General features: G+C 39.0%; 1 protein-coding gene across 1 annotated transcript; it reads right to left on the bottom strand.

Moving 5' to 3' along the window:
• Positions 1-2,286: 2,286 nt before the first annotated feature.
• Positions 2,287-15,095, bottom strand: LOC141754823 (C-type lectin domain family 18 member A-like). Its single transcript, XM_074614193.1, has 12 exons — positions 14,913-15,095; positions 13,564-13,655; positions 8,986-9,216; positions 8,752-8,849; positions 6,766-6,887; positions 6,072-6,179; positions 5,847-5,939; positions 5,199-5,305; positions 4,944-5,073; positions 4,679-4,775; positions 4,096-4,187; positions 2,287-2,497 (listed from the first exon to the last, which is right to left on the bottom strand). Exons 1-12 carry the CDS (start codon positions 15,037-15,039, stop codon positions 2,460-2,462), a joined length of 1,335 nt encoding a protein of 444 aa, XP_074470294.1. The 5' UTR covers positions 15,040-15,095; the 3' UTR covers positions 2,287-2,459.
• Between the last annotated feature and the right edge of the window lie 3,680 nt (positions 15,096-18,775).

Raw genomic sequence — 18,775 nt, forward strand, 5'->3', positions numbered from 1 at the left:
GAAATATGGTAAAATTCCCAAATCTTTCAAAAACTATGTTCACATATATCTGAATAGTTTTGGCTTAAAAAGTTTGAGCTTGGTATCTGCACTTTATGACTGTATTGCAAGATTCTCTCCCTCATCCGTTATTACTACAAGATTGGGAGATTGACTTGGATGAGGAGTGGGAAGAAGATTTAAGTGTCATTCAGTTCACATTTATACATCGTACATGTTGGATTAAAGTCAGACCAGCGACCTGTCCTCTCTCTTCTGGAGTCAGTAACTTGTGGCCTCTATATGTCACTGTGTTGGTGAGCGCTGTGGGCAAATCACCAACAGAAACACATCAAGCACTATAAGGAATCTGTTTGTTGATCAACGTGTGTTATACAAACAGAGGTCAAGTGAATATACCGCCTCCCTTCAGGTTCAGATTTACCCATAGACTGAAGGCATCCTCAACATACCTGATACATCCCAGTCATTTCATTGTGTGTTTCTGAAAACCTAAATTGGGGAATTGCTGTTGCAATTCTTTCACAAGATGGCCATAATCTTGATAGAGACATTACTCTAGCAGAAACTTTCGCTGTCCATGGTGCTGAATCAGGATTATCTGGACCATGATTTGATTCCCAGTAGGACAACACTAGATATGTTATTTGAAAAAAAACAGCAATTTATCTATTCTTTTGAGCTCGGTCACAGTTTGCTTTTCCTTACCGAGATAATGTTACTTGTGAATACAAGAACCGCAGCCTCACAGGATGTTCTGTAATTATTTTCACAGCTGCAGTCAGGAAATCATTTTAAAAAGCTTGTGTGTTGTTTCTCGAATGAATCAAACATTTAAATCCCACTTTGTTTTCAACTTCTTATTATTAAATTGTTGGGCATCAGGTCATTTTAAAAAATAAAGCGCTCTGCTGACTGTATTCTTCACATGCTCTTCCAACTAAATCCCGTCTCCTGTTGTAACTGCTCTGTTCTCTTTCTTTAAAAATGCATTCTCTTACTGCTTTTTTATAAGGATTTGTCTCTGATTATTTTAAGGTCAAAGGAATATTTTCTGTGGGTCAGATCATTATTACAGAGACTGAAGCTCATTCGACTTTTGCAGTTTCTGAAAGTTACTCAGGTTGAGAGTTTCCGATAACAAGATTAGAGAGCCATACCAGCGGCTCTGTGAGGCTGTACCCAGCAGTGCTTTGAGCTAAATGCTAACATCAGCCCAATATCATACACATATATATATATATCAGTATAATATTTACATGGTTCACCATTGTAGTTAAGCATGTTAGCATGCTGACATTCATTAATTATCACTCAACACAAAGTACAGCTGAGACTCTGGGGTCATTTTGCAGGTATTTGGTTATAAACCAAAGCATTGGACAAATCAGAATTTGGACCTGATGATGGCGCTAGATGAAAAGTTGTGGGATCACCAAAATGTATCCCTGACCAGCGAACATGAATGTCTGAACCAAATTTCTTGGCAATCCTTCCAATAGTTTTCATTTCACTAAAAAAAAACTCAAATGTCAACCTCATGGTGGCGCTGGAGGAAAAGCCAGAGGATCACCAAAATCAGAAGTGTCCATCCTCGGGGGAAGATATTGTGAGAAGTAACACTGTGCACAGCAGTGGCAAGGATCAATAGAAACAAAACACAGGCACTTACAAATAAAGGGTCTTCTTATATATTTATTATGGCCACAAAATGAACGTGTTTCAGCTAGAAGCCAACATCAGCGTGTCGACCTCTGGGAATCATGACTCATGAATGTCTGCACAAAATGTCATGGTATCTACAGTAATAGTTGTTGAGATATTTTAGTCTGGACTAAAGTGGTGGACTGACCGACAGACGGCCATCCCTTGAGCCATGCCTATAAAAACATAAATACGTAAATGATCAAAATTGCTTCCCAAGCATAAACTTATCTGTGCAATGTGTGCACCATGGAGCTTTGTTGCTTTTACTTATCCAGAACGTGCAAGAACTCTGAGCTTTAATTATCTAGTTCTTTGCGTTAGTGTTGTTTTAGTGCTGATGTTATTTGCCCAGTCTCCACTCTTCTTTGACAAATGATGTGGTTTCAAGGTGGTCTAAGATCATAACTGTAAGAAGTCTTCTCTTTTCTTTCTCCTCATTCCTCTGAGCAGCATTAAGACAACTGCCAGACCAAATCAATTTGAGGTCACGTGAGGCCAGAGGATGGAGGAGATACAGCAGCCTTTTCATTCCAACTGAAGCTGCTCACTCAGAGGACATATGCAAAGAATGAAACAATCAATTTTCATACAACCATTTAATGATAAAACATTTGCATTAAGCATTCAAACATGTACAGTATATACAGTACATCTAAACTACATTGACCTGTGAACAATGATTGAAAAAAATACTAATCATTAGTGGCCATTGTCCCAACCAACATTTAACACGTACTGCACAGTAGTCCAGGTCACCTGCTGTCCTCCCACTGGGCAATGTGCTCTGCAGCTGTGAAAAACACACACACACATATTATATAAAAATGCAAATATTAATAATTAATTTAATACGTAATTTCAATGCTCAACATGCAGAAGAAAAAAAGGAAGTTACGTCTGTGCATAAATCCCCAATAATCCTTCAATTCTATCAAACTGTGAGGAAACTGTTAATGTAAAACATTACATGAGAGACACGCCTTTTAATGCATATGGAAAGACACACACACACACACACACACACACACACACACACACACATGCACAGACAGTACTCTGGAGAAACATAGCTTAGTGTCTGCCTCAGGCTGTGTGATATCCACTTATCATTTTATCACCAATTAACACAACGCCGCAATGAAAGCTGGAAATGACTCTGATGGGGTGGAGGGCTCTGTGTGCTTATAATCAGCTGAATTTATGCCTTTCACTCTTTGTTGCCTCAGTGAAGTGTTGCTTTTATTTCGAGAGGAAGGGTGGAAACATGTTTGATTGAAGAATATTCACATTTAGCTTTATTAATGACCTCTAACTAGCACTGATATATAATCCTCTCTTGATCATGATCTGCTAGTCTTGTTTTACACCAACAAAAACTACACTAAGAGGTCTTAAAAAAGCAGGTTTTAAAAATGTCGTCGTCGCAACGTTGACCACATTCAGAGCAGATCACTCATTCAGCTATGAGTGATCAATACCAGATTACACACCAACCACTTACAAAGACGCACTCAAGTGGGCCAAACTAAACATGTGCCACCGTCTCATTCCTTACGATCGATGTAAGTGGTATTTGTGTGTCTAAACACTGCGGGCCTTTGTGGAGCTGACATATATTGATCGCTCAAAGGCTCTGGATGGCGAGCACTGAGTGCCATTGATTTAGACTGAGTGCCATGTTTTAAATGTGCAGGCAGGATCACACAGATATTAGGAGTTGACCACAAACCACAGCTTCTCTGGTATACTGGGTATACTGTCATCTCTAAAATTGGCATGAAAATGCTCAAAAATTATCAATCCTTGGTGCAGTGACATTACTGTAACACAAAGATGGATGTGAACCTGGTCACACAAACGTCAGCCACCTTCCAGGACCCATCTGCACTGATGGCAGGAACCCTTTCCCCGAATGGCCAGTCACCACCATCACCATTGATCAATTATCCATGATTTGAAAAAATAAATGGAGGTCAGCTACTTTTTTGTCAGGAGACAGGGCTCACATATCGCCTGCATGTTTTTTTCTGCATCGAAACAGTTGGAGCTGGACAGACAGTAGTTTTCCAAGTTTAGGGGGAAATACGACAGGACAAGCCAGCCTCCCCTGCAAGTCAACTATGGACATGCTGCCAAATGTGCATAGTTTTCAGAGGTAAGAGAAAAAGCAATGCTATCAGTGATCAGCTTTTGTATGTCAACAATGGCAATCGTAACTATTCTGAATTTCTATTATTGACTATATCAAATGTCACATTTGTAGGGCAACACAATAACCTCCTAGCAGGAAGGTCCACCACATCACATTGGGTGGTCATTTGTACAAGAGAGAACTCTACCTTCACCCCCTCAACACTTTCATCCACCCTCCCCCAGAAGGAGCCTTACCATGCAGGCAAATGAATCGGTTCTGCGTTTTACATCGCTGGTCGTTCCAGTTAAAGGCACTTGACGCCTGCAGCTCTACACAGTTTCCAAAGCTAGACCGAGAGAGAAAGGAGAGTAAGTGACTCTGAGCTGCTGATTAGAGAGCTTTACTGTAAAGTTGAAGGGAGAAAAAAATGTTGTTTGTTTGAATTTCTGATGAAACAGAGGACCAAGCAGAGGGAGACACAGAAAGAGAGAGACATCTAGTGGTCAGGGTGAAAGTTGCAAGTCAACATCACTGTCTTTTCCTGGTTAGTCCATATAATAAACAGTTGAATTCATTTGAGACAACCTTAGTGGAGAATGTCATTGTAAGTGCTATTTAAAAGCTGGATTTTACTTCAGAGATGAAAACAAATGAAAGACCAAACTACAGAAATCTCTTGCAATAATATTCAAACATATTGTAGATCTATAGCCTGACACATCTGCAGATAAGAAAAAGCCACCAAAAAAGTATCTGCGTTTTGTTTGTTTGTTTAGCTCCATTGCACTTGGCTGTCTGTTTATGATGTACTCGGCTGTTAGTAAATGTGTCTCTTACCCTTGGTTGTCAGGTTGCCCAAAGGCAAAGCTGCTAAATCTAGGATTTTCTCCTGTGTCCCAGCGAAATGCGTCTTTCAGAGGCTTATATGTCAAACCTGTGGAGCAAAAAAATTGCTGTTTTATCCGTGCAGCATCTCCACAATGTCCACCTGGTAGTACATCTGGTCAAAGCGACAGCAGAGTCTGCCACCTAATCTGGCAGCGCTGTCCGGTGTTAGGAAACATTTTCATATCTTAACATTTATTAGGATGAAAGACTGTACCAATCCAGAAGTTTCGTGTCTCAAAGTCAGTGTTGGTGACCTCGTTGCTCGTCTCAAGCTGGCTGAGATAAAATGCCAGGATGTCCTGAACCTTCTGATTGTGGATCTGAGCTAGAATACCCCGTCGGTCCTGGTGGTTTAAACAAAATAAAAGGCCATACTGAAAGCATAGTGAAATATGCAGATTTCTATGACATACTATGGCTATAGAGCTTGTTTCACTCTCTCAGTGGGCAACACACACCTGTCTCTCACCTGACAGTGACTCTTGGCTCCATAGTAGGTGTCAGCTTCTGAAGACACCATGAAGCAATCACCATCTATCATCACATCACAGCTGTGGAAGGGAAACTGCACTTTCTCTGTTGGGACACAAACCACCAACATGTGTTGAAAATGAACAATGATGAGCACCATCCCTCATGGCTCAGGTTCAATAAACAGACTTCAATATGTTTTAAGCCATTACAGTTGTAAATATGATGGCAATTTTCAGAATTATGCTCAGGGAGATTAATAAAAGAAACCCAAATTAAGTTGCAGGAAATACTTTTGTTGCCTATCTAGCTAGAGGATATGAATGCACAGAAATGCATTGTGATGATATACACTCTGTAATTTAAGGTGTAAAACTGTGCCACTTCTACTTGCTGTATACTGTGAATGTCATTACCACTAAATGGTCTTTAATGCCACCTTTAACAAGTCAATTTGCTGGTGCTTTCACCATGTTTTTATTGTGTCACCAACATCCCTAAAGATAAATACAGAATGTAGCAGCAACCACATGAATTTCCTCAGTATGTGTGTGACGGTGCATGCTTTTGAATTTGAAGCCAATCTGTGTGTCAGAGTACAAATTGCTGAGGTGTATGAAAACACAGAGAAGCACACTGCTCTTACCTGCACACTCAGCACCACCATAGCCAACATCACACAAGCAAGAGCATTCTTCTTCTTTGAACCGACCGTGAACACACTGCACACTGCACCGCACTGAAAAACATGTAGACACTACAGTGAAACCTCCCGCTCTGCTTTGAACATTAAACAGACCAATTTAATGAGGCCTGGTATCAATATGTGTACTTTGTCGATACTACTACACTTGATGTTAATGACAGGTACCCTGGCAGAGGCGTCCGGTGAAGCCCTGTTCACACGTGCACTTGCAGGATGAGATGTTAAGGTATCCGTGCTGACCACAGCTCATTCGACACGGATTCCTTGGAATCTCTGATAACAAATGTGCATGCACACAACCACACGCACACACAAACATGTAAGTTGCAAAATGAACATCTGGAAATTGTACAACTGATCATTTTACCCAAATCACTGCAGCAGAACTGTTATTCTAGTCAAATGATACAGTATAAGCAGGATACTGTGAAACATATAAAAAAAAATTCACGGATGGCAAACCTGCAGAGAAAATAACTGGTAGAAACAGTGAACAAAAGATTGTATTAGCATTTATATATCTTTGTTAAATTGGACTTAATTTGCTTTGCTGACGATCACTAAACATTACATTGATGGTAGATGTGCAGAAATGACCTTGTGGAGCATAATTGATGTAACTACATTAGTGGTAGTAGCAGAAATTCAATTTTTATCCTTTAAAAATACATTGAGTATGACATGCATGTCTGTTCCAGGATTTCAAGTTTAATCCTTGTGGAGTGTCCTAATGAAACCCATTAATATTAATAGAAGACCTCACTAATAGCTCCCTCAGATGATACGGTGAATGTCCACAACAAATAGCCTCTGTATATATGTTGCTCACCGTATTATCTGAGGGAGTTTATTGTCTTACCACATAATCCACCTACATGGTCCCACAGTCTAAAGCAGCCAGACATGGAAGAGGTGCAGAGGGAGCAGTACAGCCCCGGCTTATAGGGCATCACCAGCCGACCATTCACCTCCCAGTTACCCCTGCAGGAACACAAATATATGCTGCAGAACACATTATACTAAGAGAGACACAATAACACAAGATCTAGAGTAGCACCAGGAGGGCTAAAACCATATTAATGTTCAAAATGTCAAATACCATCTCCACGCAGAACAGGGACTTGATTTTACAATAATCACATTCTGAGGCCCTCACATGGGTAGTTTTACACTCTTTTTTCTTTTTAATATATGTACCAAGGACTCCCTGGAAAGCAGTTTTTCATATAAATATTTGGGAGTAATGATTGATCATCTGTTATCTTGGAAAGACCACATTGAATTTGTCTGTAAAAAGACAAAACAAAGAATTTACTTTCTCCGCCGCCTCAGGTCTTTTGGGGCAAGTAAACAAATTCTTCTATTGTTTTTTACTTCTGTGATTATGAGTGTCCTGCAGTATTGTTATACTACATGGTACAAGAATTTGTCAACTACTTTAAAGTCAAAACTGCTCCAACAAATGAAAATCTGCTCAAAGATTGTTGGTCAACCCCTTGAGAAACTCTATGAATCAGCCTATCATAATAACATCTTAAGGCTGGCTAACAACATCGTCTCTAACCCCAATCATGTTTTGAACAGTGAATATCAACTGTTACCATCGAATCGGAGATACAGGGTTCCACGATTTAATAAGGTTAGACTGAAGCACTCTTTTTTGCATCAGTCAATCCTTAAACTAAATATGGAGCCTAATCCCAGATCAAATGTGCGTTAAAGGGCCCTGAATATTGTCTTCTGTGATTGTAATGTTTAAATGTTTGTATCCTTGTTTATTGTCTTTGTCCTTTCTGTGATGTTGCAAACGGAGCTGCTGTTATGCAAAACAAATTTCAGACCTGTCTGACAATAAAGTATAAAGTATAAAGTAAAGTATTGACCTTTCATATAAGCATTGCTGTTTTCAGCAGCATATTGATTTGTGAACTGGATTGCAGATAAAACGGTTTGTATTTTGTTTAAAAGAGTATTCATTTATTTCAACCTGGACCCTATTTTCCCATGTTTTTGTGTCTGAGTGACTCATGGGGACAACACTTTTTGAAATTGGTCCAGTATTGAAGGAGAGCGCTGCAGCTGCTAAACAAGCTGTAATGTAATAATTTGGGGCAACCTGGTACCGTCGGTTTACGTCCACTAAAAGTGCTTGTTTTTGTCACTGACAGGCTCAGATTGTTATTATAAGACAACATTATGGAAAGGAAATGAAATGTTTTTCTTACCTTTCGCTTCCTGTTTGTTATTGTGTCATGTGACTTATTGCTGGAAGATGACGGTGGAAACGTGAATGAGAGTGGAGAGAGAAGTGCCACGGGACACAGGTGTTGTCAGAGTTTGTTATGTTGGAGTACAGAAAGCGTAGCTTCGTGTTATCTAAACAATTTTAAATGTCATGGCTGAATATTTAGCTGATTTCGACAACGTGGATGCGACCCAAGATCTCAGAGCGAGGCTTATTCAAACTTACCGGATCAAGCGAAAGGTAAGAAGAACATTTTATTTCTCTGTAGGGTCCTTCCCATAATGTTAACACACACTTATAATTACAATCTGAGCCTGTCAGTAGCAAAAACAAGCACTTTTAGTGGACGTAAAATGACGGTTACATTATAGGCTGTTTTGTGGCTGCAGCATTCTCCCTCAATACTGGACTAATTTCAAAAAGTGTTGTCCCCATTAGTCACTCAGACACAAAAACATGGGAAAATAGGGTCCAGGTTGAAAAATACCAAAGTTATCCTTTAATAATTTTTTTAATTTTTAATATTAATTAATTTGCTAATTTTATCCTATGCCGTTCTCAGATGAATTTTAACATTTCATTTTTGTGTGTAATTGTTACCCAGGGTGATATGCACAGACAAACATCTCCCAGACGTCTCCTTCTCTCAGACACAGCTGGCTGGCACAGCCCACGTGACTCGAAGTGGCCCACACCAACTACACAACAACAGAAGGTTTAGACACACTACATCTACACTTTTAAAGAAAAAAGCACAAATATGAATACATGTGATGTGCCTGTAAAAGTATGACTCCACACAAATGTGTACAGTTTATATCTGCATGTTAATACCTGCGTATAGTGTTGACAGGTGGCGTTCTCCATACATTGCCCACTCACGAGAAAATCTTTGCCCTCCTCAAACCAAGAGTGAATGGCATCAGAAAATGAGGCGACGCCATAAGGAGAGAGATGTGTGTTCCACCCAACGTGACTGAAAGATGAGGAGCGTTGGGGCGAAGCATCTGTGTGACACAATGCTGCCTTCTCCTTTGCAAGTAAGGCCAACTTGTCATTCCACTCCTATAAAGACAATAAATTCCATATTTAATAATATCATTACGTCTGTCTCTGTGTCAGCCCTGTGATAGTCTGGCGACCTTTCCAGGGTGGACCCGCCTTCGCCCAATGTCAAGATCGGCTCCAGCCCCCCCCCCAAACAACTGCCTCCTGTCCGTCAGAAACCCACATTTCTGAGACTTTAATGGAGGTATTCTGAAGCAGTTTAATTACACATAAATAATGAATAATCAATTATTTATTAAAATTAATAATTAATTAGCAATTACATCAATAATTACCAACAGGAATTATTCATCATCAACTCATTTAATTATCAAAATATGTTATTGAGGTCTGTTGGACTTTGAGCTGCACCTTCAATCTAAAGTGAAGGTCATATTGTACTTTGTAGATCCTGATTAAAACTTGATGAAAGGAAAAACTATTTGGTATGAAGGTCATTCCTAATAGTGCACGAGTGATTTCCTTTACCCGCTTAATCCTTTTCAGGGGTCGGAGCCAGTCTGAGAGTATAGCAGGCGACAGGCAGGGAGACACCTTGGGCACGCTGCCAGGCCAAACACAGACTGACACTCGTTGTGTGCTACACTGGTATAAACACTTCACTAAGTGGCACATTTTCCAAGATTTGCAGCGGCTGATTCAATTAAACAACTGGTTTCCACACAAACTTTCCACAATCAGTCACTTTGCTGGCATATTTGCTGAAGTACAAACATCACATTCAGGTACTACTAGGAAGGGCAACAACATGTGGAAAGTTACAGATTCAAGCATTGTATGAAACATTCTAACAAATTAATGAAATGATGCAAATGAGTGAAGTTGAATGTTTAGCATTTTTGCATTACTACATCTTTAATTTATTATTTCTGTATATTTCAAACTCTCTTGGATAGCAATTTCTAATAATAAAACACGGGTTTTAAACATACGTTGTAAATAATGGCTTAATCAGGAGTTAATAAATCATTTACTAAGTTACTTTCTGTACCTTGTAGTAGGATTGCAATTGGAAATTCTGTAATCACCGTTCCTAACCCCAGTAACCAGTGTTGTAGTCGAGACCAGCTAAACCGAGACCAAGTCATGACCAAGACCAGAGTGCATCGAGACCAAGACTTTGAGGGGTGGAGACCAAGTCAAGACCAAGACCAGACCAGTGCCAGTCCCAGTACCAGTACTGCGTGTGTTTTTAGGTAGGCTTTCTTGGAGTGCGTGTGAAGGAGGTTGAGGTGACGGCCGTTAACAGTAACAAAAATTCCAAATTAGAAATGAGTCAAGTCATTGGTTACATTTGAAGCAGGATGTTTTACATCCAATCACAGTAATGATGTTATAAATCAGACAATGCACAGACAATTTAGTGATATCCCCGCAGTTGTGGTCTTGAAATATAATCTACTCTTCTTTGTCTTTTTGTCTCTTTGTTACTTTGACATTTTGTTGGGTCAACTTGTTCACATGTTGTGTCTTCTTAGCTGGCTGGCTAACATTAGGCACGGGTAAACCTACAGTATAGATAGGAAGCACCTGGTTTTGTGGAAAAGATGTCTAAACCCTGCAGCTAAACAGTGAGGACGGGACTTCTGGAGTCTGGGGCTAATGTTAAGCTGGATGTTTATTGTCAGTAAATACCGTGGATGTATCATAAGAAAAGTTTAGTCACTACTCAGTACTCATAAAGCCTTTATAAATGGTGCCTAGAAAGCGGTACACTCTAGTCATAAATTGGACTCTCCTTTTAGAAGCAAAGTTAGAATGGAAACCTCCACATAATCTAATCAAATGTCTGTCCAACAACTTTTCTGTATGGTTAGACAGAGTTTGGAGGTTAGACATCAGAGGCATGACACTGATGTGTGGTGTAGAAAGGCTGAGCCCCCTTGAGCTCATTGTTCACTCTGCTCTCTGATGTCAGCCAGTCATCGGCTCACACTTTGATGCCACCAGAGGTCACCGGGCAATATTTCATCTAAGACATTTCATTTCAAAGCATGTCATGTTGTATCCACTTTGGGATTTGAATGTCTCACTAAGAAGGATGTGAGTTTATACTCTGTTTTGCCTTCTTTGTGGAACCATCAACAACTGCTATATTATACCAAATCAGCAAAATCAATAAAGCTCCATATTTTGCTGCGAAGCTCTGCCGATCTGTTGTTTTTTCACCCTAGCTGTGTTAAAATGAAGTGTTGCAGCTTGAGAAGATCTGAAAAAGGTTAATAAAATACAATCTCAAAAAAAGAGGTCATGATTTACATATAAAAAGTAAACACCGAACTTTCATTTCTGTCTCTGAGAGAAGTTGTATGACCTCATAATACTTCCTCAAGAGCTCAAAAAACGACGTTGGGTAAGAGAGGGAGGAGCTTCATTCATTCCTAAAATATTGGTTTAATCTCACCTTGAAAGCAAAGCCTAAAGGTCTATATTATAATCACTTCAACACAATCTCGCCACAATGCTTACTGGTTCGTTCCTGAGTGAAAAAAAAAACCTTATTCAGATATTCACAAACACAGCCGAGGCCTTGAGCCTTTTAACGTTTATCAGTAAAGCTCTTTAATATGCCTCTTCAGCTCCGCAAAGCTTCCTCTGAGGGTTTTCGTGGGGAAATTACCTGTAATACCAGAGTTGTGAATGCAGAGTGATTATCCACATCCTCTTTTTCTCATTACTGCCTTATCAGTTGAGAACAGTTCTCCGAGGCTGAGGAGCAGTCGAAGAAAGGGGGCTCAGTCTGTACGGGTGGCTTTGAGGATGTAATCTATGACAAAATGACAGTTTGCCCTGGCACAAATCTCATATTAGGCCCGGAGGATATCTAGTGCATTGTGACTTTCATAATCTACCGTTACCTCGCTATCATAATCACATGCAGGCGAGACAGTTGTGCAGATAAGTACTGTAGGGTGAAGCAATAGATGGGATAAGATAAGGAGAGGATTTACTGTAGCTGGGGTGTTTTGCAGAGAGTGGGATTAGAAAAACCTGAGTCAAACATTAATATTAAGAATTGTTGCACATTCAGCAACACCTCACCACGACCCTCTAACTGTAGCCTAATTACTTTTCTCAGTATTTTAACTATATGTGTTGATCATTATTGGCCTATTTAGAGACTAACATAATTAAAATGTTGCTTATTCTTATTCTGGTAGAAAAAAACAGATTCATTGGTATCATGTCACTGTGTGACCCTCACAAGACGGCGCACCGCTAATTGATTTTGGCTTCGTTCTGACTGTCCACATTATCACTCAGCCTGCAGCAGAGCAGAACAAATGATGCACTAACACTACTATTTCACACTGTTGAAATACCAGAACCACAGAGGAAGGCAGCTCAACTAAAAAACCTTTTTTATTCCTGCCTTTGTCTAGTGATTTCATTTTTGAAAAAGTAATCTTTTTTTGTGAAATAACTGTGGTTCAGCCAGTTCTCATTCCCAGAGCATTAAATACCGAGGCTTTGTCACGGCCATCGGCGTGTGATACCGCTGCACAAGGCACCCTTAGTAGTAGTAGTTTTAAGCCCAACGATGTAGTTTTTTTCCTAAACCTAACTACAGTAAATGGTTTTGTTGCATAAACCTAAAGTGACGCTAAGGGGCTTGACAAAGCGGCGGCATGGGATGAGAATGTGCTGGGGGGGTTTCGATGGACTTGTCCTTGCACAGGGACCAAAGCAAATGGTCACACTGTTCTTCCTGGTCATAGATGTTGTCGTGGGAGAACTGGAGACATTTAATTGATTATGTGCTTTGTCTGCCATATTGTGCTTTGCCTGAGACTATGCTGCTGCTGCTGCTGCTGTAGTTAGATTGACAAACAGTAAAAACAGAGCTCTGAAGTCTGAACCAAGTTTCTGGACTGTTGTTCTCATTGTTGGCGCTACAAGCCTCTCAGAACTGTTGGCTCACATCCACATCAACAGGGTCTCACATCCTTACACAACACGTCTGATCATTACTGACACCATCATCATCATAATCATTACTGTTTGTCTCTGGGTTTTGCACGGGCAGCTGAGCTCATTTGAACTCAAAAGCATACTGGTTGAGTTTGCAGCACGTGGCCAAATATCTTCCAGCAGTGAAGGGAGGGAAGGTCTGCAGTAGGCTACAGAACAGTAACTCTTGACAAGAGACACATACAGTATGTGCTGAAGAGAAATACTAAACTTTGGTGTGAAAATCAGCAGTGTGGACAGTTCAGTGTGCCATCTCCAGTTTTTAGTGTAGAGTGCAGACTGTCCATAAAACTCACATTTGGGGCGACAGCAGCATTCATAGCATTCAAACACACAAACACACAAAAGAAACAGACAATAGATGCCACAAACCATTTTTTGCATGTTAGCTGCCATGGGTTTGACCCAGCTGCGCAGTCTATTGTGCTGGGCAACAATCTGCGAGTGCTCCTTCACCCCAAGCCCTGGAAGAAAAAAAGAAACGCTCATTTAGTAACTATGCCCTATACTGCCGTCGCTGTGGCAACGGAATGCAAATGTGTTGGCGGGATGTGTGTGTGTGTGTGTGTGTGTGTGTGTGCGTGCGTGCGTGCGTGCATGGGTGTGTGTGTGTGTGTGTGTGTGTGTGTGTGTGTGTGTGTGTGTGTGTGTGTGTGTGAGAGGTTGGAGCATGGGTTAATACAGTCTGTCACAGTTTCCCTCACAATTCAACTCAAGGGTCAGTTGTGTTAAACACACAAACATTTCAATCAAAACTCTACTGAGTGAACAAGCATCCCCTCAAAACAGATTTATGCCCTAATCATCTATTAATGTACAAACACACATGCCATTAACTCAGGATGTGTTAAGCCTACGGTGTATATATACAGTATAAGCAGTATATAAACACATATATATATATATAGATAAATGTCAATATAACACAGTTGTAATTCATTGGAAAAATTATAAATATTGAAGATACTGTACATTAATAAACACCTAAAATGTCCTTATATCTGTGTATACAGTAACTGCATTATAATGTGTTTTTAATAGGCATATTTACTTTACTTCTAGATAAAGGGGTTAAAGTGTTAAAATATACTATCTTGGAAGCCATGCTGAATATATCCTATATTATATTAAATTAAGCCTGAGATCCTTAAATCATCTAAGGGCAGATTGTGGTATAATAGCATTTTAGAGTAGACTTTGATCTGCTTTGATCAAATTCCCTTATTTCGCTCCTCAAAGTTACTTATTACATCTGAGCACATTTCACCAAAAAGTTAAAGAGTAGAGATTCAGCTCTAGTGATGAGTTAATCTTTTTTCTTTTTTTTGTTGCCTTGTGTTTGGCATCAAAATGATAATTTGTTAACGTGATGCCAAACTGCTGTATAGCACAGCAGGCAGTGACAGAAAAGTTGTGCTGCTGGTGCTTTGCCAGATGCATTTGGACAGCTAAAGAAAGCCCACTTGAGTCCACAGCTTAAAGGATTGCTACCTGATTGCAAACACAAGATACAAAAAAAAAAAAAAAAAAAAAAAAAAAACTTCCACTTATAAAATCTTATTCTCTTACATTTATTTGCTATAACTTAAATTACATCATGGACAAATTATATTTAGCAGTCGAAATGTGTGCTATAGTTGATGAAGTTCATCATGCACTATGAGGTCTAGTTCTGTCCCTCGTGGCCACCTGACTCTGCGCACAGCTTGAAGTGTGTTTACCGGTGATGGTGGACTTCTTCTGCAGCTCCGGTGTGTCTGTCATAATCCGGTTCGCGTTGATAAACGTCGGCAGCAGAGACAAAACGACAAACAGATCCAAACACCGGGACGCTGGTCCAGACCTCATGGTGAACTCCTGAAGTGTCTCCAACAACAGTGAGCACAGTATAGTCCTCTCTGCTCCTCCCTGCTCCTCTCCTCCCACTTTTCACTTCATCAGCCTTCACTGCAGCACATGTTGGCTGTCTATTCAAACACTAGACAAGTAGACCCACTGCAGAGTGTTGTTAACTTTTTTAACATTTCATTACATCATTAGGCTATTCCTCGAATCCTAATTGCTTTTCGACCAGTTAAAAAACAAAAAAAGTTATTCTTGCACGTTTTGCAGAGCAGGTGGGTGCAAACATGCACGAGGGACAATAAGTCCTCCTCATTCTCATGGAGGATATAGAAAGATTGACCTATATCCTTCTAACAGAATAAAAAAAGAGAGTTTCAGATTTAAATGTTAATGTTTAAATGTTTATAAAAAGACAAAATATTCTCAGAACCATTACTGTTTTATTCTACTGGAACAAAAACAACTTTAAAAATACATATTTGGTAAGATAGATTTCTATCTTACCACCATGAACTATACTACTGTAGTACTTATTACTTTTAATTCTAACTAACTAATTAAATTATTTAAAAAAAAGATTTTTATGTAATTTCTTCTGTAACTTTACCTCTAGGGGTGGGAAGAAGGCTGCTGTCTCTGTGTGGGAGTGGGAGGCGATGTGTATGTGTATATTTATGTATGTGTATATTTATTTATATATATATATATATATATACATATTAAATGTTAAATGTAAGATAGAATTTTTTTTGTATTATGGCACCGGTGTTATGTTTTGTTATGTTTGTTATGCTATGTTTGGAAAAAAAGGAATAAAAAGAATTTTCCATAAAAATACATATTTGAATCAAAGAAACTTTCAGATTGCTCTTCATTATGCTTTTCTTAACATAGTTTTATTTCTACATGATTTTTAAAGAGACAGAATTGCAATAATAGAACCTTGAGAAAAGATTTAAATGTTTTTATGTAACTACTTTATTGAGCAGAGATCACAGTAGACAGTGGTAGAAGTATCAAAATCCTAAAAGTGCCATACTATACAGTAAATGTGCTACATGAGTTCAACTCTTGCATTCAAAATGTTAAAACTATAAGAATATGTGTCCCCTTTTAGAGTGTTTCATTTTTATACACATTATTGGATTATTATCACTGATTCATTAAGCAGCTTTTTAATGTTTCAACTGGTTAGTACTTTAATCCATAACAACACATTTGTAAGATGATAATGATTTGTGTGTAAAATCATGATCTGTGACAATAGCTGCAAAGTAAAAGCTACAAGTGTTAACTCTAAAATGCCATAGATTATGATATTAAAGTAATATAAAATGGAAATACTCAATTAAAATAAAAGTGTATCAAAACCAGTTAGTAAATACTACTTTCCACCACTGACTGCAGGTGTGTTGCTAGAGTCAGCTAGTCATTGATGACAAAATCGCTTAATCATCTCTAACATCATTTCCCGATCTAAATGACAAAAAGAGAGCTTATCTCTCTCAAGCGTGAGTGTTCATCATTGTTAAAGGAGGGGAAGTTTGTTTTGAAAGATTGATGTTCATCATTCAGATGAGTCACTATAGATGAAGCTTTATTCCTGAGCTATGGATAGGCTGAGGTCTTTTTTATTTTTAAGCGAAATCTGTTTGTGATATTTTTTTAAAGTGCAGCAGAATTTTAAGTGGTACAAAATGACCAGATAGGTGTGAGTGTGGAACGGTACGGCATGGAGCTGTCTGGATGTCTGTTTAGACGTGGTGACGATGTTTTTTTCATGGACCCAGTGTGTGAAGCATGAAGCATGCGTCACACATTGTGTGGTGATTCAGTGTCTGGAGATGACTGCAGAGCCACACAATAGACTAATTTCTCTCCCCTGTGGGCTGAATGTATTTCAGTCCCCAGGCTGCCCACTTATTTCTTATCTCTTTGATTTTGCTGCATCAGTAAAGGACTGTCTGACCCTGCTGAGCCAAACAACAGCTTTGCACGCAGTCTGTTCTGGACTCCGTCAGACACGGACAGTTACTAAGATGATTTCTCAGGTGAATCCAACAACCAGAGGAACCAGCTTCCTTTCTGCTTGAGCTCAAAGCAGTGAGCCTCCTCATTACTCTATGAACTGCAGTTAGGACAGAAGTCTATCTACACAATGAACGTTTTCTCTACAACAGCAAAGTTCATACTGAGACACATCTTTACCATTTAATTTTAAATGATCGGATTTTCCACAAAGGCAGTTTTGTCTGTGGAATCGATGCAATTTTACTTCCTTCATTGCCGGTAGTAGAAAAGAAGATGCTGATGAAACAGACAACTTCCAGAGTGAAACTCGCAAAGTAATTTGAAAGCCATATAATATTTACTTTGCTTGCATTGTCAGCCAGGAGAGATGCAACCTGTCTACCTGATAAACATTTCACACTTGCAGTTTTACATATTCCACCATACTCACTGATTTAAAAATGGTACTGACTGTTACTATTTATAAGTCAACTGGGAAGAGTGCTGAGTTTCAACAAGCAACAGGGAGCAGGGTGTAAATTATTTTGATAAAGTGGGGGTGTACGGTTAGAAAAAATAAGAGAAGGATTATTTTACAGCTTTAAATCACCATGGTAATTCAGTAATAATATATAAAGGGAAAAAAATGTACAACCTGTCATCCTCATCCATCTTTTTATAGTCCCTGACTCCACTGTCATAGCTTTATTTATTCATTTAAAGGGATCCCCATTAGCTGATGCCAATGGCACCAGATAGTCTTACAGGGGTCCGAAATCCAGTACATAATTCATCATATACATACTTTACACAGCATCACATATGTGTTATGCTATGTTGAACTCTTATTCACCTCCAACTGTGTTATATTAAGAAAGCGGTCATTAAAAAAAATGTCAACATTCATTCATTTTACACTCATTTACATCATCTATGATTAATTAGCCTCAAGGTCCATTATCAGGGAACAAGAACAAAACATTATATATGACCAACACTGGACTATTGATCAGCTGCTCTGTAATGCATTCTTAAATAGTATTTGAATGAGAATTTACTATATTGACGTATGTAAAGAGGGCAGCTATTCCAATGATTGATGGCACGAAATGACTGCCTTTTTTAAGGCATTCGATTTTGGACGAGGTATCTTGATTTGTCCATCACTTACTGTTTTAGTGAAATGGCTGTGAAAGTCACTTCATTTGGTAATCTGACTGTATAAAAACTCAGGTTTAATGGAATAAATGCTATTGCTAAATAATGTTACCATGCTGAAGGCAAGCCTTTTCTCTACTGGTAACCATGAGAGTAGTCTTGCAGCTCTGTTTTGGCAATTTGTAGTTTCCTCAGCACACTTCTTGATGCAGAAGACCATATCGCTGCCCAGAGCCCATTGTCATGATATAGCCAGGTATCAGCCTTTGTCTGTAACCTGAGAAAAATGTGTCTCATTCTGTTCAGTCCAACTAATTTACAGCACAGGAATGCATGTATGAATATACTCCTGTAGAGGGCACAGCTTCTCTGTATCTGGGAATGAACATTGTGTCCATCACAGGTCACACATGCAGCGTTCTGATTTCAAGTTGAGCTGACAGATATAGTCAGATGAGATGTATAGTTATATAAAAAAAAGGGTTTAATATATATATCAACCTTTTTCTACAATATATTAGTTTTTCATTTAACATAGCTGACAATATTGGCTCGTTTTATCTTGTTTTTT

The sequence above is a fragment of the Sebastes fasciatus genome, chromosome 2, assembly GCF_043250625.1.
Source record: "Sebastes fasciatus isolate fSebFas1 chromosome 2, fSebFas1.pri, whole genome shotgun sequence".
Lineage (NCBI taxonomy): Eukaryota > Metazoa > Chordata > Actinopteri > Perciformes > Sebastidae > Sebastes > Sebastes fasciatus.

Excerpts from the sequence above, each read along its gene's own strand:
- LOC141754823 (XM_074614193.1), bottom strand. The coding sequence starts at position 15,039 with ATGAGGTCTGGACCAGCGTCCCGGTGTTTGGATCTGTTTGTCGTTTTG. Across the intron at positions 6,180-6,765 it reads CCATGTAGGTGGATTATGTG|AGATTCCAAGGAATCCGTGT; the intron begins GTAAGACAATAA and ends ATTTGTTATCAG. Across the intron at positions 5,306-5,846 it reads TGGTGGTGCTGAGTGTGCAG|AGAAAGTGCAGTTTCCCTTC; the intron begins GTAAGAGCAGTG and ends GTGTCCCAACAG.